Source organism: Lissotriton helveticus, chromosome 4_1 (assembly GCF_964261635.1).
Source record: "Lissotriton helveticus chromosome 4_1, aLisHel1.1, whole genome shotgun sequence".
Taxonomy (NCBI): Eukaryota; Metazoa; Chordata; class Amphibia; order Caudata; family Salamandridae; genus Lissotriton; species Lissotriton helveticus.
In genome coordinates this window covers 1,110,138,084-1,110,160,730 of record NC_136063.1, presented here as the reverse complement: position 1 = coordinate 1,110,160,730, position 22,647 = coordinate 1,110,138,084, and the positions used below count along the sequence as shown (strand labels likewise).

General features: G+C 47.7%; 1 protein-coding gene across 1 annotated transcript in view; it reads left to right on the top strand.

Annotated features, from left to right (window-relative positions):
• Positions 1–22,647, top strand: part of LOC144828114 (dynein axonemal heavy chain 5-like) — a 1,079,012-nt gene that overhangs the window by 342,363 nt on the left and 714,002 nt on the right. Inside the window, exon 45 of the mRNA XM_078686235.1 lies at positions 1,660–1,849. Within this exon, the coding sequence (XP_078542361.1) occupies positions 1,660–1,849 (190 nt within the window). The remainder of the gene's footprint in view (positions 1–1,659; positions 1,850–22,647) is intronic.

Here is a 22,647-nt window from a genome sequence, read left to right as displayed (position 1 = left end):
CACCAGCCCACATAATAGTAGGGAAGGTGTTGGAATATAAAATTACAATATTCCTTAACCAACAGCGCCATCCAGCGCAAGTCGTAGTAACGACTTGCGTTGTAATGGCAGCGTGGTAAAGGTCGTGCGGTGTAAACACTGCGTTGTAAACGACGTTTACCATTTCAGAGAGCTAAAAGGGGACACAATAAAAGTGAGCAAATTAGTTGCACATTTCCAACCTATAGCCGGAGGGTGATGGTGTTTTATTTGTGCATTGTTTATACCGTATGCTAGTTTTTTAGTTTCTTATGTGAAATGAGAATTCACTTTAAAGAACTTTATAAAGCTCGAATTGTGGCAATTTCTTTCCACTCGAGAGCCTCATACATTTGATCTACAGTCTCTGTTGACATTTTTTAAACTATGCTTGAAGGGCTCCTTCTAGCAATAAAGCATGCTATTCAGCCTGTCAGAAAACATATACTGTGATGCTTAAGAGAGTACTCATATGGTAGAGGGTAGACATGTATTACATCTTGACTAATCTCTTCGATGTCACAATTTATTTAATTGTTTGGGTTACAATTAATACCTTTGACGTCTGGCTCCTATCTTTCTTGTTGCCATAAGCCCAGTCCCTTTCACCTACATTTTCACTTACTAATACTTCCAAAAAGGAGTCCTCTTGAGCATGTCACAATTACTGGGTACTGCCTGACCCAAACTTTGCCCATGACCACTAAAATTAATTTCCGTTCACTGGCCCTGACTGACATGAAGTCAATGGTCCATTGTACTGTTTTTCTTCTTGGCGCAGCATTGGGCATGTAAATAAACAATTTAAATGAATACTTATTGGAATCTGTCTTCTACACACAATCCAACTCAAATCAAATCAAGCTTTATTCGGATCATACAATAATGTCCATAAAAGCATACTATAAAAAATACAATAAAATCCATTTATAAACAAAAATTTCAATAGTCAACATTTTAACATTTTAAAACGAGCATAATCATTATTCAATTATACATTTCATAGAGAAATATACAATTCGTCTCCAATCTCATCCCAGTTATTGCCTTAGATTGTTCTAGAAGTCTGTTGCAACCAAGGCTATGTTAAATATCTGCCTGCGTGAAATTCCACAAGGAGTGCTTTGAAATTGCGTTGGTCTCAGGAAGAACTCATACTGTAAAATGAGTTCTTCATATGATCTGGCCTCTCCTCATCACCCCACTCTCACCAATTTATTTGCAACCCAGTGTTTGTATGATGTATTCTTCCTTAGGTTGATAACATAAGACTTATGCAAATGCTAGCTGCAGACTAATAACTGGACATGGGTTAGTATAACCTAGCTACTGAAAGTTAAAATGCGATTATGGAGTATGTGCTTGTGTACCTGAAAAAGTGGCATATCACGTTACGTTTTGCACATATATTGACTATCTTGGTACAACAACTTTAAGGTGAAGATGTACTTTATTTCTGAAAATTATCATAAGTACTACAGTTTTACATTGATGTGAGTCATTACCTTGTCACTTTACCTAATTCCTACCCCACTTGTCAATACAATTAGCAGTAATTGCCTAATGAGAGTGTCCATTTTTACCCATATAATTAAAGGGTTTTAATCCGCCTTCTTTTATTCTTCTTCTTTGACCATGCAGGTGGACGAAGATGAGCCATTGTTCATGAGCCTGATCAATGACTTGTTCCCTGGGATCACCCTTGATAAAGCTGGGTACCCTGAGCTGGAGTCCGCCATTGAAAAGCAGACTGATGAAGCAGGCCTTATCAATCACCCACCCTGGATTCTCAAACTCATCCAGCTGTACGAAACCCAACGAGTTAGACATGGTAAGTACACCACTAGAGTATTGTAAGGTTCTTTGATGACGGAGGGAGGTTTATGTGCAGTTATTACCTTTAAAGGATCAAGGCTTTTGCGCTCGTATTTTTTTCATGTTATTGAACTGGGTTGAGATGAATTGGCAGATAACAATATATGTGTAGAGTTTTGTTTAATATTCTGTTTATTGACATTGGTAAGTGTGGAGGGTGGCCTGAACACACGAGAAGGGAAGCCTCAAGTGTGTTATACTGCCATTTTCCTCCCTCAACATTGGAAATAAAAACCATATTAGACTCTGCACATAAGCATATATGGTTCATGGCTTGACAATTCTAGGACTGTTGTTAACTAAGCCCTTTTCATTTTAATAAAATTATATATACATAGTATACTTTCAGGGTCTTTCATCTAGTCATCTTCACCCGTTAGTGAGCTGTTCTGCCATTCCCATTTTCTTCCAACCACTAAAGCATATCACGTGGGGGAATTGGTCAGCCCATTTCAGCCATTAATTAATTTGACTGTTGAGTGACAGCATTTCTCCCTTTCACAACGAGTACATCCAAACACAAAGTAGTTCCCCTTTATTGGCAGGACTCCATGACAATGTGCATTTTTTAAATTGAAAAACATTTATGTTTTAGCCACTGATTTTGCTATATTGGTGAGTGTGCCACAGCTCCCCCAGCAATTAAGTTTACAAAGTCTGGATAAAACAAGCACTGGAAAAGCCAATAAATGGCTGGCAGCGAAGGCCAGACCTATTGAATTCGCCAGTGCTTGTTTGTACTTTTTTTATTTAAAAAAAAAAAAAAAAAGTATTTAGCCAAAACATAAATGCAAGGGGTTACATCTGCACAGTTAGGTAAAAATCACATTAATGAAACTATGTGACTATTAGGAGGGTTAACTCCCTGTGTAAACCTTAGAAAAATCAGAAGAAGTGGAACTCAATAGACCATCAAAATATATAAAATATTACTAAAACAAATCAACTTGCATTAGACATGCTCACTGTTAGCCTTAAGACTAAAGTAGTCCTTGAGCCGAAAAAAAGAAGAAAAGAATACAAAAGAGCAAATACATTTAGATCATTGATCAACTTTAAACATTATTTCTTTAGAAATGTTTTATTATTCAATTTTTATAAATATTAAAGACAATGGTTGCATATATTTACACTTAACTACTTCATACATAAAATATTATCCACAATCATAAAAACACAGTTGATCAGGGCCGGACTGGCCATACCGGGCACTGGCATTTCCCTGGTAGTCCGCTAGGGTGAGGGCAGGTTTTGCGCCCCAGGGGGGCCGTTTTTGTTACCGGGGGTCGCAATATCGGCCCCCTGTAACAAAATCGGCCGAAACCGGCCAACGCAAATTGCTCGGCTGCACTCCCCCTCACCCGGGGGGTGGGGGCAAGGGGGGCTGAGCAGTTTGCCAGGGCCGGTTTCTGTTCCCAGTCCTGCCCTGCAGTAGATGAATTCATAAAATTCTCATGATCATTTAAAAGATCCAGAAAATGGAAAAATCAATAGGAATAAAAGTTCCTTTGGGCATAATGTGCTCAAATTAAGTGTATCTGTTGACGCAGCGTTTTGGTGAAACAGTCAAATTATCATCACCTTCTTCAGGACAATTATTGATTTGTTTCATTATGATCACTATAAAACAGAAAAATTATCTATTATCTTTGTATTTGCAGTGGCTCATTCTCAAAGGACTTCCTATATTAACAACATTCTATGGTTAATAACTCTTTTTCCAATTTATTAAAAAGCAAATTACAATTATTAGTACAATTAAAAGATTGTTCTGTATTTGACTCCTAATGCATTTGCATACTCATAATCTCTTTACATTTAGAGAACACATCTAAATATTTTATTTTATTCAAACAACTAGAAATCTAATAATCATTGGTCCAATTCTCCCGATTTACAAAGGTATACTGGCTAAACCTGGACTACCTTCTAGGAGAATACTCTAAAATAAATATGTAGGTGAAACCCAAAGAAGGACCATACCTTTTGTAGGGCAGATATGTCGATCAAGATGATACAATCTATCTTGTAGTGCTGAATCATAATAAAATCCTCCACTTATTACACCTTATCACAACTGCATATTAATCATGGCGTGCATAGGGTTCTTAAAATAAGGCAAAACCTCAAATAAGATATAATAATTGAGGTATTTGAGATAGTATATATTAATTAATAATACAAAGTACTTACTTTAGAAAAAATATAATCAAAGTGTTTTGAAGGAGGATCTGTGGTAAATTCAGGGATAACTTAAGGCATATTGCATAAAGCCTGAAAGAAAAAAGTAAGTCAGAATCTCCACTACTCTATCTGCTAAATGCAACCACTTATACATATTTTACCGTAGGACACACCTTTTGATGCACGATCTAATTAGACTCATGTTGGCAATTTTAGTTCCAAGTCCATAGAGTGTGAGGACGTTAATATTCCGATGTTTATTGGGGTTTTTTAGATCTAAAGGGACCATATAGTGAAAGAGAAAATTAATTGAACTAAATGAACATAGTTGCTCTCTGCACTCTATGGAGTTGGAACTATAATTGCCAACACAAGTCTAATTAGATCATGCATCAAAAGGTGAGTACTACGATGCAATATGTAGTGCATACCCTAGACTCCTTCCTGGTTAGAGCCGCAAATGTTTTATCACAGGAAATTGAGCTTATGGAGCCCCTTCCTTTACTCATTCAGCCGACAGTGCTGTTGAGCCACATGCCACTCCCAAAAACTCTCTGCCTGTGCTTGCTTTACTGCCCTATCTGGAATTACCCGTATCTAACAACTCTATAGTTGAGCTGGTAGTTAAAAGGAAGAGGCCTGGAGGGAGTAGAAACTGAAGACTTGGAGGGCGCCTATAGCTAAAAAACCTGTCTTAGACCCCACGGTTGCAGCATCGTCACACCCGGGAAAAGACTCTGGGGTGGAGGTTTGCTGGGACAACTTTAGGAAAATGGAAAAGGTAGTCCTTAAACTGTTTGAGCCACTGAAAAGTAGATTGGGGCATAACGAGGAGAAACCGGATCTCCTCATCAATGGGCCCGTATCAGGTCAAGTACCAGGGTCCTTGGTGAACCCAGATAGAAGAACAAGGACCTAAAGTAAGGAAATCATACATACCTTCTAAACCCTCAGATGCTATCAAACATTCCCCATTACATCCCTCCCACACCTCCTATAACGTCGCAGACTTGTGTAAATAGTAGCACCCAGGGGAGCAATAGTATATCTGCCCATGAAGCTCAGGCAAACCCACAAACAATAGGTTTAAGAAAGAGACAGGTGGTGGAGACTTCACATAGTTTAGGCCCTTGCCAGGCTGGAATAGCAGTCTCAAACCCTAGCTCTTCCCCAGGCAGCTTGCCGTATGTTGTGGTCTTGGTCGACGTACCCCCACTGACAAGGGGCCAGAGGGAATCAACAGACCAGCTAATGGCTAAAGCCCTTCACTGGCTTAGTACTCACGTCAAAGGATTTTGTCCCTGGGGCAATAGACTGGACACTCATATCATTATGGAAAGGAGGGCAGGATGGATGGGTCCTTCTGTCAAAGTGATAAATGGTGACTGTGTGGTGGTTAATTTTAATAACCAGTATGTGGTAAGAAATGTGTTATGGGCTTGTACAAATGCTCCCCGCCTTAGATCACATATCAATGTCTCCCAACTAGCAACATTTTATAGACTAACTCCACAATTGTACCCACTCAACCCAAGAGCCTTAGACGTTTCCTCATGCCCGCCCATACCTGTGACACAAGTATCCACTAGCCCCATAGATTGGAGACGTGGTTTGAGTCATAAAAACGATTTACGCCTTTGGTTGACCTTGAGTCCTGTGATTGACTACTTAAGGGGGGCTTAACTGGTATTTTGAATAGCATTAATGAGATGGCAACCACTCCAGCAGCACTGGCGCCTGCGAACCAGGCGAAAATATCTAAGGAGGGTGAGACTGATAATGTAAACAGCCACTATGAGCGAACATGTGATGGAGGAGCTCTGGCCCCCGTGTGTGGGTCGGGATACCAAGAGTGCGTGGTACTAATAGCTCTTTGGAATGTTGCAGGTATTGCTACTAAGCAGGCTTTAACTGAGTGGGCATTAATTTGGCAGACCAGAGACATACTATATTTTCATGGGACATGGGCAACAGATCCAATATTTATCAATGGTTATCGATCTTCCAAACCTATGCTGTCCCTTCCTCATCAGGTAGAGCTAAAGGGGGTTTGGTCACTTTAATTTTAACACCCTAAATATTAAGATCACAACATTTGAATCCTCCTCCCCAAATTTCCACTTCTTAGTTTTTAAAGGAGGAAGTACGCAGGTTTGGCTACTGATAAACTGATATAATAATAAGTTTGGTGCGAGCTTGGCTTCAATTGCAGATTAATTGGAGAAGGAATTGAGTATTTTTAGTCTCAAACATTGAGGACATGAATACAAGGCTTCTCCTGTACACATGTGTTTAGCAGTGCTCAGAAGAGAAAGGGACTCTTCAGGAGAATCTAGACTCACGGAAACCCACAAAGGCTCCTTCATATTCATGTCAGCCAGCTAGCAGCTCAATCATAATATAGCAAAAAACTGGTGGACAGAATGCAGAACAATGTCATACATTCACCCCAGTACAGAGATCTGGGCCTAAATCCATCATTTTTTGGCTCATAATGCCATTCCAGTTTGGACCCAGCCATATGCAAATCAGTCTTGATCTTGCACCCAATGAGAACAGTCCAGCCCGAACTGCCAGGCCATATGTATTCAAGTGTCCTTTCATTCGGGAAGTGAACACAAAGCAGTACCCACTGAATTATGCACATAAAATATTGCTCTTTGATATACATGGTACTGTTCTTTCCAGCAGGCATATTACCCCTCTGCACTACCTTAGGTGAGTAAAACAGCCACTAGACAAAACATGTCTCTCCAGCAGGAACATTGATCACCAAAGTTATCTTGGCACTTGTATTGTTGAACGAAACCTGCTGAATATACAAAGAACTTTGCAGTGTTTTTACAACTCCTGCACTTGTACAACACCGGCCTCCCCAAACTAAACTGGCCCCCTACCCTTCAAGTCGCCCTGGGAAACGCCTGATGCCTGGAACGGCCAGTATGGCATAGTTACCTCTTTCAATGCAATACTGCAGATATGTATGATTACTAGATATAAACGGCATGGATCACTGTGTTTCCAGTTTAGGGTGCACAGATACCCTGTTCAGTGTAGTCGGTTTGTTAAGATAAACTAGTTTGTGTGCCTTCCTGCACCACAGCATCCTCTACACAGAGGATTTTACACTCCTTGTTCTGGAGTCCACTGCTAATCAAGGGCCGATATTGCATTGCCAACAATCTGCTCTGCTCTGTTGTGTCAATAGTTAATTCACATTTGTCTGATGGCCCTTTCAGTGTTGCTTTGCAGGCCCCTAGATTAAAGGGAAGGAGGAGGAGGTCGTGGGCACTGCAGAGTAGGGTGGCCAACTAGCATGGGCGCAAATTCAGGATGGTGAGTGTAAAAGTTCAGGACAAGGGGTCAAAATTCACAACAAAAATTCAGGGCGACAGGTTTGCTTTGCAGACACATCAGTGGATGTCATGCAGTAGTATATAAATAAATAGGCAAGGAACATAAGTTCAAGTCACTTCTCCTGGCCCGTCACTTCTCCTGCCCTGTTCACTTTGCCTGCCCTGTTCACTTTGCCTGCCCTGTTCACTTTGCCTGCCTTGGTCACTTCTCCTGCCCTGTTCACCGCTCCTACCCTGTTCACCGCTCCTGCCCTGTTCACCGCTCCTGCCCTGTTTACCGCTCCTGCCCAGTCACCGCTCCTGCCCGGTCACTGCTCCTGCCGGTCACCTCTCCTGCCCCATTACCACTCCTGCCCCATCACCACTCCTGCCCATCACTTCTCCTGCCCGTCACCTCTCCTGCCCGGTCAACTCTCCTGCCCGGTCGCCTCTCCTGCCCGGTCGCCTCTCCTGCCCTGTCGCTTCTCGTGCCCTGTCGCCTCTCCTGCCCTGTCGCCTCTCCTATCCCGTCGCTTCTCCTGTCCTGTCACTTCTCCTATCCTGTCACTGCTCCTGCCCCGTTCACTGCTCCTGCCCCGTTCACTGCTCTTGCCCCGTTCACTGCTCCTGCCCCGTTCACTGCTCCTGCCCCGTTCACTGCTCCTGTCCGTTCACCGTTCCTGCCCGGTTACCACTCCTGCTCATGCCTAATCACCGCTCCTGCCCCATCACTTCTCCTGCTTCGTCACTTCTCCTGCCCCATCACCTCTCCTGCCCTTCACGTCACCTGTCCATCACATCACCTGCCCGTCACTTCTCCTGTCCTGTCGCTTTTCCTGCCCTGTCGCCTCTCCTGCCCTGTCGCCTCTCCTGCCCTGTCGCCTCTCCTGCCCCATCACTGCTCCTGCCCCATCACTGCTCCTGCCCCGTCGCTTCTCCTGCCCCGTCACTTCTCCTGCCCCGAACACTGCTCCTGCCCCATTCACCGTTCCTGCCCCGTTCAACGCTCCTGCCCTGTTCACCGCTCCTGCCTCTTTCACTACTCCTTCCTCGTTCACCGCTCCTGCCTCGTTCACCGCTCCTGCCCCGTTCACTGTTCCTGCCCCGTTTACTGCTCCTGCCCCATTCACCGCTCCTGCCCCATCCACCCGTCCTGCCCCGTTCACTGCTCCTGTCCTTTCACTGCTCCTCTCCTTTCACTGCTCCCGCCCGGTTACTTCTCCTGCCTAATCACCTCTCCTGCCACGTCACCTTTCCTGCCCCGTCACCTCTCTTGACCCGTCACCTCTCCTGACCTGTCACCTCTCCTGACCCATCACCTCTCCTGACCCGTCACCTCTCCTGATTCGTCACCTCTCCTGCCCTGTCACTTCTCCTGCCCCGTCATTACTCCTGTCCCATCATTACTCTTGCCCCGTCTCCACTCCCGCCCGGTCACCACTCCCGCCTGGTCACCACCCCCGCCCGGTCACCACTCCTGCCCGGTCACCACACCTGCCCACTCAGTCACTGCTCCTGCCCCATCACTGCTCTTGCCCCGTCACTTTTCCTGCCCCGTCACTTTTCCTGCCTGTCACCGCTCCTGCCCGTTCACTGCTCCTGCCCGTTCACTGCTCCTGCCCGTTCACTGCTCCAGCCCGATCACTTCTCCATCCCATCACTTCTCCTGCCCCATCACTTCTCCTGCCCCATCGCTTTTCCTTTCCCATCACTTTTCCTGTCCCATCACTTCTCCTGCCCCGTTCACTGCTCCTATCCATTCACTGCCCCTATCCGTTCACTGCTCCTGCCCGGTTACCGCTCCTGCTCATGCCTAATCACCGCTCCTGTCCCGTCACTGCTTGTGTCCCGTCACCTCTCCTGCCCGTCACTTCTCCTGCCCCGTCACTTCTCCTGCCCCGTCACCTCTCCAGACCCGTCACCTCTCCTGACCCATCACCTCTCCTGACCCGTCACCTCTCCTGACCCCTCACCTCTCCTGACTCATCACCTCTCCTGCCCAGTCACTTCTCCTGCCCCGTCACTTCTACTGCCCTGTCATTACTCCTGTCCCATTATTACTGTTGCCCAGTCACCACTCCCGCCCGGTCACCACTCCCACCCGGTCACCACCCCCACCCGGTCACCACCCCCACCCGGTCACCACTCCTGCCCGGTCACTACTCCTGCCCACTCACCTCTCCTTTCCTGTTGCCTCTCCTGCCCTGACAATGCTCCTGCCCCATCACTGCTCCTGTCCCGTCACTGCTCTTGCCCAGTCACTGCTCCTGCCCGTCACTTTTCCTGCCCATCACCGCTCCTGCCCGTTCACTGCTCCTGCCCGTTCACTGCTCCAGCCCGATCACTTCTCTATCCCATCACTTCTCCTGTCCCATCACTTCTCCTGTCCCATCACTTTTCCTGTCCCATCACTTTTCCTGTCCCATCACTTCTCCTGCCCCGTTCACTGCCCCTATCCGTTCACTGCTCCTGCCCGGTTACCGCTCCTGCTCATGCCTAATCACCGCTCCTGTCTCGTCACTGCTCCTGTCCCATCACCTCTCCTGCCCGTCACTTCTCCTGCCCCGTCACTTCTCCTGCCCCGTCACTTCTCCTGCCCTGTCACTTCTCCTATGCTGTCACTTCTCCTACGCTGTCACTTCCCCTGCCCTGTCAATTCTCCTGCCCGTTACTTCTTCTGCCCGGTCATCTCTCCTGCCCCATTACCTCTCCTTTCCTGGCGCCTCTTCTGTCCCGTCACTGCTCCTGCCCAGTTGTCTCTGTATACACCATTGACAAATTACACAAGGGGGCAAATTCCCCACAGTACTCAGTTTGGGGAAAGCTCCTCTGTAATCACTAACTCAAATCTCACTGGCACATGACTTGCTAAAGGCAGAGAGGGGGCGCATTGTCATTCCAAAGGGGGTAATCAGCCTCAATGGGAATGACAAGGGGCCTGCCCTCAGTCTGTGCGAGCTCAGGGAGGGGCTGCTGCAGCCTCTGGAGTTAAACAGAGAAGTGCGAGCCCCCCCTGGAAGCTGAAAGAAAAGTTATCGTTTTTAAGTTGGACTATTCTTGTCTTCCCGGGACGATTTTCTGAAAGAAAGAAGTAGAGGAACGGACTGAAATTATTTTTTAAAGTAGGGGCACGCCGTGCCCTTCCGATCCCGCCCACTTCTACCACTGCCTAAATCTACCAAGGAGAGGCCGGAAACTTGATGGTTTGATGAGGCGTGTGTCTGGGATTCACAAGATCTTTGTAGAGCTCTCAAAGCATCTCCCAGAGACCAGCTCCTAATTAAGGAACTACGTAAGATAAACAAGAATTCTATGGAAAATAGGGAAACTGAGGTGGTAGAAGAGGCTTGGGAAAGTTTGGCTAAGGCTGCTTCCTCAAATAATAGTAGGAATTTTGGAAAGTCATAAATGCTCCTTTCTTTAAAAACAACCTTGAAAAAAACCCTGGCGAACCACATGGACAAAGACACACACTTTGAAAGTATCTTTGGAAGTAAGACTGAGTCGAGGGGTGACTCACTTGATTCTTTGGTGCTTCCAAGTAAGCCTATGATTTTTAACCTTGGTGAAGTGAGAATTGCACTGGCCAAGTGTAGTTGTGGCTAAGCACCATGTCCAGACGGGGTTCCCATTGATTTCTTTTCAGAATACTATGAGCTGTGGGCCCTACTGTTAACTATTATATTTAATGAAATTATTAAGAATTTTACCATATTGGAAAACTAGCATTACCATCCCAATACACGAAAAGGGTGATAATTCCAACCCCCAGAATAATCGTCCTATCCCCCTTTTAGACTGTACTGCCAAACTGTTGGGCCGTGTTCTACTGAACAGGCTTGAGGACTGGGCAAGGGAAAAAACATCCTGATGCCAACCCAGTATGAGTTTCAGAAGGGTAGAGGCATGATTGATCAATGCCTGAACCTGAGTTTGACCATCTCAAAGTATACTACAGCAAAAGGAGGGCATATTTACATGGCTTTCATGGACTTAACGACAGCTTTCGACTCTGTAAGCCATGTAAAGTTATGGGCTATAATGTCAGAGATGGGCATTGATCCCCAGCTGATTAACCTAATCCATGAAATGTATTCCCAGTCAACGGCCTGTGTTCACTACGGAAGGGATGGGGAATGCACAAGTCCCTTTCAAATCATGAGAGGAGTTAGACAAGGCTGTGTTCTTGCATTATTTTTGTTCTTGTTATAAACAAATGGGGTAGAAGCGCCTTATCTGGTTCCACGGTAGACATACCATCCTTTCCCTCAGGTCTACTACCGATCCTGGGGTATGGGGACGATGCTGTCCTAATAGCCAGGACAGGAATAGTGCTCCAACGCCTAATAGATGCCTATGCATGTTTTATGTCATCTTTGGACTTACAGGTTAATGAGTCTAAATCTTTTGTCATGGTGTCCCCCTTCCCATTAGGTTGCCCTCATTTCCTATTGGGAATAGGAAATGAGCTGTAGTGGAGACCTTCTCCTACTTAGAAGTTCTATTTGATAGTAAACAAACTTGGTCACACATGGTGGGATGCAGGGCAGTGACAATGGAAAGAACTTTGGTTGCAGTTTCTAGCTTCATCAAGAAACCGGGCTCAAAACCCATAGCAACAATATAAAAGATCTATTCTGCAAAACCAGTTTTGGCCACAACATATGGTGCATGGTTGTGGATAATGGTACCAATAGACTCTCTCCAGAAGATATAGGTTGGCTTCCTGAAGAGGTTAACCTCTCTCCCTGCCTCATTCTTCAATTATGTCTGCCACCTAGAACTGGGCCTAGCCTACATAACAGACATAGTGAGACTTGCCCCGATCATGCTGTGGCATTCAGTTTGGAAAAGAAATACAGTGGATCTTAACCAGGCCATAATACAAAATTGTTTGTCATTGGACAAGGCACACCTAAATTCATGGTTACAATACGTCAAATCCACGTTGTACTTGCTGGGCTTACCTGAATTGTACACAAACCCGAGTTCTTATTCCAAATTTCCAAAAAAGAAACTCAAGACTCTATTCCTAGCAAATGCAGCCTTTGTAAGGTGGGAAAACTAGAATGCAAAAACGGCTGTACAATCTCACCACCAGAACCCACCTCTAATGGAGGGCGAATAGTCATATTTAAAAGTTGTAAGAAACTTAAAGCATAGGTTTATCCTTTTGTGATTTCGGACTAACCTAATCGCTTTGATGTTGGGCTTACCAGCCAAAAAGTACTCTCTTACTGAACTGACACCATACCCATGCGATAATCTATCAGTGTAATGTGATCTTCACCTCTTTTTCTTTTGTCATTATTATAAAGAACAGAGATATAGATAAATTTGACCCCTTTTAAGGAAGTATAATTTTAATCAATGTCGTATTACTTTGTTTTTCCCGAAAAAGCTCCATGACCCTCATGTTTGTTTCTGTGTAGCATCATTTTTGTGGGCCTGCATGCGTAAGAGACTTCTTTTACAAGGGAGAAAGAACTGTGTATACCCCAGTCACTTACTTATCCGAGTTTCCTCTTTTAAAGATAACAAGAATACTAACTATTTGAACTAGACCTGATATAACAAAAGATTTGCACAAATTGTGTCATTTTATAAGGATTTTCAAAATCGTGAATGATGTTTTACTCATCTAATTTTATCTATTTGTTAGTAGTTGGCTGGGCGAAGAAAATTGCTTGATTAATTATTTCTCATAATGTATATAGTACAGTATCTAAATTATGAATTTGTGTGCAAATGTAGTATTTGAAACCCCATTGTGCCGGGATTGCAAGTGGGTCCTTCTAATTGACTGTTTTATTAATTTTAAGAAAGAATGTTTTTCTCATGTTTTTAAAATGTAACTTTTATTATCTATGTTGAAATCAGATCGAATAAAGTTCATTAACTGACTGACAGTGGTGTAGTTGATGAGCTGGTGTGGGACGTCATATGTTAAATTAGGGATGTAGTTGATCTGGTGGGAAACGTTATATGTTCATCTACTGTATTGTGTTGTATTGTAATAGCATTTATGAAGTGCTTTCTACTGCTGATGAGTCACTGAGGCGCTTATTGGTGGGTGGGACGCTCCTTTGTAACCCCGAATTAGTGGCTATTCAAGTGGTTATTAATTATTATAAATGTGTTGATTATTGGTGCACCGAGGAAACTGGATCTTTTCCTCCTGTTTCTTGTGATGAATTAGATTTATAGGAGCTAGGCATAATTATTAGAGTGAGTTCATGAAAGTGAAAAAAATGAGGTAAGTGTATAGGGTCTAAGGGCCAGGTGTACGAACACATTTTTCTATAGACACAGAATGGCTAAAACCCTTTGATACATCTGGCCCTAAGACGTTAGATAACTCAAAGTAGGTTACACAGAAGGGAATATTGTGATTTATGGGAGTAGGATGAGTAGATAGGTTTGAAAAAGTTTAGGTATTGAGGAAATGGTCTCCTGGGACAGTTTATGATTTATAAAGAAGGGTTGTGTTTAGTTTACTGCAGTACAGTAGAGAGTAAGGCTCCAGACATGTGGCAGAGTATGGTGTATTCAGAGGTACTAAGGCAGGCAGAGGCTGGAGTATAAGGAGAGTATCATCCAAATAGAAGATAGGAGAGAGAATTATCCCTAGCTATATATCAAGTTAGTTTTCATTCAGGGTGTTTTTTTTGGGAATATTGAGATAGGATATTATCTGGGGAACTGTAAAGAGTAGAAAAGAAAGGGTGAATGTTGAGTACCTGTGGGCAATCATAATTGATTGTTGTGTCTTAGGTTGAAATTGTTTGACTGTGTACACTTTTTCCAAATATGGGGTAATACGTTATGTGGTATGTTCAGATAGCAGGTTGTTAGGTTTGTCTGCTGTGATTTTGAGGTGAGGACAAACCTGGGGTTGGCATTAATTGTTCTGTTATATCTTTGTGTGTGGGATGTTTCTTGGATGAAGTGGTTCTCCATGATATTAGCGGTTGTTTGTACAGGCATTCTGCTGATTTACCACTTCCTTGATCTCAGTGGGTGCTGTAGGGTATCTATCTCTAGACAGAAAATGAGATTCTGTGGATTCTATGTTGGATCACACTAGGAATAACCAGATCTTAACCATTCTTCTGAACTTTAAGTGATTTTCAATGGCGTTGAGCTTTGCAGGTAGGGAGGTGTATAGTTTGCAACTTGAATAGAGAAAGTAGTGCAACTAATAGTTTACTTCCTACAGGCTTGAAATATAATGTATAGTGCCAGTGTGAAACATAAGTTTCTGGTTTAGAAATATTTTGCGATTTTTGCTTGAATTAATTTTGTTCATTTGCTATTCACCCCTTTGCCGCGGGGGTAATTCCCCCACGGCGCAGGGGCAGGGGGGGGGGGGGGCGGCGCCGCGGTGCTCGTGACGAGCCCAGCTTGTCATGAGGCACAGTGGAACTGTGCTCATGACGAGCTGGGCTCGTCACGACTCCGCCCACTGATTGATTCTCCTGCACAGGCGGGGAATCAATCAAGCGGGGACGGGCTGCGTTCGTTATGATGAGCCCAGCTCATCATGAGCACAGCTTCACTGTGCCTCATGACGAGCCCAGCTCATCATAAGCTTGGAATAGCTCTGTGTGTGAAGCAGAGTAGTTTGAAATCGTTATTCTGGCAGTGTGAAGCTAGTTTAAAGCCTTCTGGACTGGAGAGATGTAGATTCATAAATTTACAGGCAGACGCAGTCTTGCTGCTGAATTTTGGATTCTGTGTAACCTCCTGATAGTTGAGAGTGGAATGCTGTGCATAGTCAGTTAGTGTAGTCAAGTTTGGAGAGTATGAGTGATGTTGTTGCTTGTACCTTTTGAGGAATAAAAGATGTGGCACAATATGCCTAAGTGTTTTCATTGTATAGAAAGTTGATCCTTGTGGAACTCCTGTTTTACTTAGTAAGGGTTTTAAGAGAAAGGTGTGAGATTTGTTGTTTAGTTAGAAGGAAATCCACTTGACAGTAATGCCAGCTATGCCAACTTCTTTCATTCGATATGCCATGGTGGACTATGTCAAAACGTGCTGAAAGATCCAGGAGTATTAATGTAGCTACATCATTTTTGTCAATATTGTTTTTTAGGTCATACCAAGTCACGATTAGGACAGATTCAGTCTATGGATTATGTTAGTGGTATTGCCATAGATGAAGTTTTCAATTTTGTCATTAATCCTCTAGCTTTAGATGTTATTGTCAATGACCGTTTGATGTCACTGGAATGGTACTCAAAAGTGGGAATGGGATTGCAGCCTTTTAAGGAGATGCATTTGCATTCTTTAGAGAGAGCTCTTGGGACCTTAAACGATTTACCGACAGGTTAGCTCAAAAGGAGTATTTAGAAGCTAAGCGACACTGAATTAAACACAAATGCTAAGCCCATGGATATTTTAGTAGCCCATATCTGATTTGTAACTGCTGAACTGAAATGCCCTGAATGACTAGCTCGCTGCTAGAAGCTGAAAAGTGCCACTTAAATTTTCAATTCATGCTAGCTTAAGGAAAGATCAAAAGGGGAGTGCCACTTTTGGTCCAGTGTGCAGTTGATGTCTAGTATTGCATACATATTTTGAAGTTTAGCAATAACTAGTTTCAGAAATTCCATGGTCTAAATCAAATTTAAAGTTAAACTGATGCATTTTTATCAAATTGCTTTTACATCACCGTGTGTTCTGACTCACTTGCATCAGTTTAAAAATAGCACATAGCCACAGAGAGATCTTTTTTCTGCATTATGAATGGCTATGGGAAGTGTGGGTATCACATATACTACCCTGTGACTTTAACTTGATTAGCTACATATGTCAAGCAGCTCAAAAGCGATTCTGTATGTAAACTGACATCTCTTTCTTTTGTCCCAGGTATCAGTGGAAAGATTTAACCCAATATTTAAGTAGAATATAATATATTTGCATTGTCATGAGAATCTCTTTACTAATCATGATGGTTCGAATGTACCTCTTTTTTTTAATTTTAAAACCATTCGCCTCCATACTGACCAGCCATGCACAGATACATATGTATAACACTAAGGTTGGAGAGGGATAGGACTAAAACCTTTATACCTTTTAAAACTAAAGTTGTATTGAGGCTCAGTATACCCCAGTTTAGTAGTAACCCAAAAAGGCTATAGGGTTTATTTGGAGTTTGGTGGATAGGGTGCTGTGCCACAAACATGTCAGAGTACCTTTCCTGCCAAACCGATTGTTGCCTACTTTAATTAGAGTTGGGTAAATCATTATGTTTCAGCTTGCAAAGCCTCCGCTAGCTCTGCCGTCTGTACCCTTAGACTAACGGAGGAGGGTGTGGCCTAACAGCTAGAGCAGTCGACCTCAAAGCTGGGGAACCAGGTTCGAGTCTCGCCAGGGACGCTCACCAACCCCACTGCTATTCAACAAGCTTAAAAAATATTTGAGTACATGTAACAAGTTTCCTTTTTCTGTTGAGTACGGTATGGGGAATACATACCCCCAACCCCTTCCCTTTTAAATTGAGAAATGACATTTATGCAGTATATCCTTTATGTATAAGTGAAAGTCTTTGGCCATGAACATCCAACGTTATCATGTAGCACACAGGCTTCCATGCTAAACTAAGCATACACAAGGAGATGATGGGTGGAGCGCTGAAACTTTTCAGACACTCACCCCCAGTCACAGATCAGGGGGCAGGGTCAAGACGTATTTGCATATGGCTGGGTCTGAACTGGGCTGACAAAATTAGCTAAATAACGATGATGGATTCAACCCAGATCTGTGACTGGGGTGAGAGTCTGAAAAGTTTCAGTATCTGAAAGAAACAGGTTAGTATTAGATTCCTTACCTTAGAATATCCCCAGGCGTCAGTCTGGATCCGGAAACTTTTGCGTAGCAGTACCCCTGCGCGTCGGTAGGCGTCGTCTGCAGGCGTCCCCTGCGGCTCCGCATCGTCGGCGTCGTGCGCCGTGATGACGTCGCTGGAGTATATAGACGCCGCCTCCGCACGCTGACGTCAGTTCTTCTTTTTTCCGCGCCAGTTAGCGCAGATCCGAAGAGCAGTACTCCGGTCTTTTGACCAAGTTTTTTGTTACATCTAACTCTTCTTCAGGTGCCGGTAGGATGCCCGGTTTTAAAAGTTGCGACGGGTGCGACTGCCTGATGTCGGTCACCGACCACCATCGACTCTGCCTCCGGTGTCTGGGCCCGGACCACGACGTGGAGTCCTGCGTCGACTGCCGGGCCTTGACGAGTAAGGCTAGGCGGGAGCGGTCCCGCAAGCTGCTCGAGCTCCGGGTGTCGGCCCCGCGTCGGGAGCGGTCCCGGTCCGGTCGGAGGTCGAGGGAGCGGTCGAGAGAACGATCGCGGAGCCGCCATGAGCGCTCTGGGAGTCGCCACCATTCCTCCGGTTCCTCAGGTAAGCGACACAAGAAGTCGGGGCGTCGTCATCGTACCCCCGACTCCCCCCGACGCCCGCATGATGCGGCCGGGGGTTCGGGTGGCCCCACCCCCGCGGCCCCGCGTGGGTCGCCGACGCCGTCTGCCCCATACCCGTCGGTCCCTGGGGAAGGCGCGTCGCGCGAGGAGATTGAGGAGTTCCTCATGGCTATGAGGGCGATGTCTCCTCCGGCGGGGCCTACGGCGCCTGCGGGCCCGTCGGTCCCGTCTGGGGGCCCGAGCGGTTCGGGTGCACCTGCCCCGACGCCGCCGGGTGCTCCGGCCCCGACGCCGCCGGGTGCTCCGGCCCCGGCGCCGCTGGGCCCTTCAGGGTCGTCGCCGGCTGGTCAACCGGCCTCTCCGGCGCCGATTCCATCGGGGCAACCCGTGGTGCCGCCTCCGCGCGGCGCCGTGACTCCGCCGTCGGTTCCGGCCGGCGTCGGGGCGCCGGCGCCGCGTGGCGCCACCCCCGTTCCCTCTCTGACTCCTGACGCGGAGTCGGACCGGCATCGTCCGACGCCGAGTCCGGCGCCGTTGGGGCCCTTGGGCTCCGAGGAGCCGGTCTATATCGTTGACTCGAACTATGGCGATGAGGACGATTATGGAGAGGGTTGGGAGGGGTCTGAGGACCCTTTGTCACGAGCATGCCAGTACGACGTGGACTGGGTAGGTGACTTAGGTGATGCCAGTGGTCTGGACGAGTCGCCTAACCCTGGGTTTGTCTCGCCTCCCACTGTGGCGTCGGAGGCTGGGGCTGCCTATTCGGTGGTACTGATGAGGGCTGCCAAGGCCTTGAGCCTTGAGCTCCCCGTCGCTAAGGTGAAGCCTAACATCCTCACCGAGGTATTCAAACCGCAGTCATGCCCACAGGAGCCTCTGCTGCCGTTTAATGACGCCCTGACGGATGTCCTTTTGGGCACCTGGTCCAGGCCCGCTTCCGGTTCACCTGTTGACCGAAACGTTGCCAGGCGTCACCGTCCGTGTTCGGACGACCCTGCCTTCCTCTCCACCCATCCCTCCCCGGAGAGTCTGGTGATCCAAGCCTCCACTTCCCAGTCCGCATTCCCGACGGCCCCGCCCGATCGGGAATCTAAGCGATATGACCAATTTGGCAAGAAGGTCTTCTCGTCTTTGAGTGCAGGACTGCGGTCTTGCAATACCGCATGCCTCTTAGGCCGCTACACCCACTCTCTGTGGGATACGGTCGCGGAGTGTCTGCCGCAATGCCCGCAGGAGGTGCGGGACAAGCTCAACCAGGCCTTGATTGAAGGCCGGGACGCGGCGAGGTACTCCATACGGTGTGGTCTTGACACGACCGACTCGCTGGGGCGGGCTATGTCCACGACGGTGGCGATTCGTCGCCATGCTTGGCTGAGATCCGCCAACTTCTCGCCGGATGTCCAGAATGCCCTCATGGACATGCCTTTCGATGGCAGTCGCCTGTTCGGCGACAAAGCGGACAACGCGCTTGAGCGCTTCAAGGACTCCAGGGTCACGGCCAAGTCCTTGGGTCTTTCGACCCAGCGCCAGCAAACGGGTTCGTTTCGCTCCTTTCGTGGCCACAGAAGGGGCGGTCCCATAAGTGCTGCCAGCCACGCACCGCAGAACGCTCCTCAGCGCGGTGGCGGCCGTGGATTCCGCCGGGGTGGCGGTAGGGGACAGCGGCGAGGTCAGTCCACACCTCCCCCCGCAGCAGCCTCCAAATCTTCCTAGTCCGAGCTTTCGGGCCCATGTGACGCCAGTGGGTGGCAGGGTTCGCCATCACCACTCCCGCTGGCGCACGATCACGTCGGACAGGTGGGTGCTGCAGCTCGTCCGAAGGGGCTACTCCCTCCCCTTCGAGACCACTCCTCCAGCCATGCCACCGCAGAACCACCGTGTGTCGGGGGACCACTTGACACTTCTGCAGGAGGAAGTTGCGGCCCTCTTGGCCAAGGGGGCCATCGAGCGCGTTCCTGGGCCAGAAGTAGGGTGTGGTTGCTACTCCCACTACTTTCTGGTACCCAAGAAGGACAAAGGGGGCCTACGTCCTATCTTGGACCTACGGAACGTCAACGGCTTCCTCCGGAAGGAGAAGTTCAAGATGTTGACTTTGGCTCAGGTCTTGGCTGCTCTAGACCCTCAAGACTGGATGGTAGCGTTGGACTTGCAGGATGCGTATTTTCACATCCCCGTCCTGCCGGCCCACCGGCGTTACCTGCGGTTCACGGTAGGCCACGAGCACTTTCAGTTTATCGTGCTCCCATTCGGCCTTACCAGCGCCCCACGGGTGTTCACGAAAGTGATGGCGGTGGTCGCAGCTCATCTGCGCCGGGTAGGGGTTTCAGTCTTCCCCTACCTCGACGACTGGTTGTTGAAGGCGGGCTCGCCCCAAACAGTCGTCCACCACCTTCAGATGACGGCAGACCTCCTGCACGAGCTGGGGTTTTCCATCAATGTGCCGAAATCACACCTGTGTCCCTCTCAAAAGCTCCTTTTCATCGGAGCGGTTCTCGACTTGGCGCAGTTTCGGGTTTATCCTCCGGAACGGCGGGTCCGGGATATTCAGGCTCTGATTCCCATCTTTCAGCCGTTGTCCCGGGTTTCGGTCAGGTTGACGCTGCGGCTTCTGGGGCTGATGGCCTCCTGCATCCTTCTGGTGCATCACGCCAGATGGCGGATGCGGGCTCTGCAGTGGGACCTGAAGTTTCAGTGGGCCCAGCATCAGGGCAACCTGTCCGACCATGTCCTGATCTCGGAGGGCACTGCGAGACAGTTGCAGTGGTGGCTTACGGACCGCGATTGGGTCAGGGGCAGATCCCTCTCCCTTCCCCAACCGGAGCACGTAGTTGTGACGGATGCGTCCCTCCAGGGCTGGGGAGGCCACTTGGGAGAGGCGGAGATCAGAGGCATCTGGTCTCCGGCGGAGTCCCGGCTCCATATCAACATGTTGGAGCTGCGGGCGATTCGCCTAGCACTGAAGGCATTCCTCCCCTTTGTCAACGGGAGTGTAGTGCAGGTGTTCACGGACAACACCACCGCCATGTGGTACTGCAACAAACAGGGCGGTGTGGGGTCGTGGACCCTTTGCCAGGAGGCTCTGCGCCTCTGGCAATGGCTAGAACGTCAGGGCGTGGCTCTGACGGTTCAACACCTGGCAGGTTCTCTGAACGCCAGGGCGGACGAACTCAGCCGTCGGTGCTCGGTGGATCACGAATGGCGTCTGAACTCGGACGTGGCGAACGGCCTCTTTCAGCAATGGGGAGAGCCTTGGTTAGATCTATTCGCCACAGAAGAGAACGCGCAATGTCATCAGTTCTGCGCGGTGGAGTTTCCAAGACGGCACTCGCTCGGCGACGCCTTTCGGCGCGAGTGGAGTTGCGGTCTGTTGTACGCCTTTCCGCCTATACCACTTCTGCCCAGAGTGCTGAAGAAGATCAGGCGCGACCGGGCCCAAGTTATCCTTGTGGCTCCGGACTGGGCTCGAAGATACTGGTATCCCGAGCTACTCAGCATGTCAGTCGGTCCCTCGATCCGCCTGCCCCTTCAGGAGGACCTTCTGTCGCAGCAGCAGGGGACGGTCCTCCACCCAAACCTGTCCAGCCTCCACCTCCATGCGTGGAGATTGAGCGGCGACAGTTGAGGCCATTCGACTTGCCTCCTGAAGTCTGTGATGTGATTCTGGCAGCCAGGCGTCCCTCCACAAAGTCGGTATACGCCTGCCGGTGGACCAGATTTGTGGCATGGTGCACAGCAAAGGCTGTGGATCCCCTTTCTGCCCCTCTTTCCGAGGTTCTCCTCTTCCTTCTTTCTCTTGCCCAGCAGGGCTCTGCTCTGGGCACTATCAAGGGCTACCTTTCTGCCCTTTCCGCCTTCTTAAGGCTTCCTGATCAGCCATCCTTATTCAAGTCCCCTATTGTACTGAGATTCTTGAAAGGCATCACGCACATGTATCCACCTGTTCCGTTCGTGATGCCTCAGTGGGACTTGAACCTGGTTCTGACATTCTTGATGTGTGCTCCCTTTGAGCCGCTTCATTCCTGTCCTCTCCGTCTTCTCACTTTAAAGACGGCCTTCCTGGTTGCCATCACCTCTGCCAGGAGAGTGAGTGAGCTCCAGGCTCTTTCTGTTAAACCTCCTTTCTTGTCCGTTCATCCTGACAAGGTGGTTCTTAGAACTAGACCTTCTTTCCTGCCCAAAGTAGTTTCTGCTTTTCACATCGGGCAGTCCATCACCTTACCCTCCTTCTTCCCGCCTCCGCATCCTTCAAAAGATGAAGAGCGGCTCCATCGTCTGGACCCAAAACGTGCGTTTTCATTTTATATGGATCGCACACGCCAGTTCCGGGTGGATGACCAACTGTTTGTTGGCTACGTGGGTGAGAAGAAGGGAAGGGCGGTACAGAAACGAACCATCTCTCGGTGGGTCGTCCTGTGCATCAAAGCATGCTACTCTTTGGCTCGGAAGGAGCCTCCTGTTGGGCTGAGGGCCCATTCCACTCGGGCCACGGCGGCTACTACTGCCCTGGGCCGGGGAGTCCCTTTGCAGGACATTTGCCAGGCGGCTACGTGGGCCTCGCTGCACACCTTTGCGAGGCATTACTGCCTGGACAGTCAAGTCCGGAGGGACGGCTTCTTTGGCCGTTCGGTCCTCCAGGATTTTCTGGTGTAGGATTGTATTGGTTCGCAGACCCACCACCGGGGTTGGTATTGCTGGGGTATCTATTCTAAGGTAAGGAATCTAATACTAACCTGTTTCTTTCAGATGAACAAGTTACTTACCTTCGGTAACGATATATCTGTAAGAAACAGTAGTTAGTATTAGATTCCTT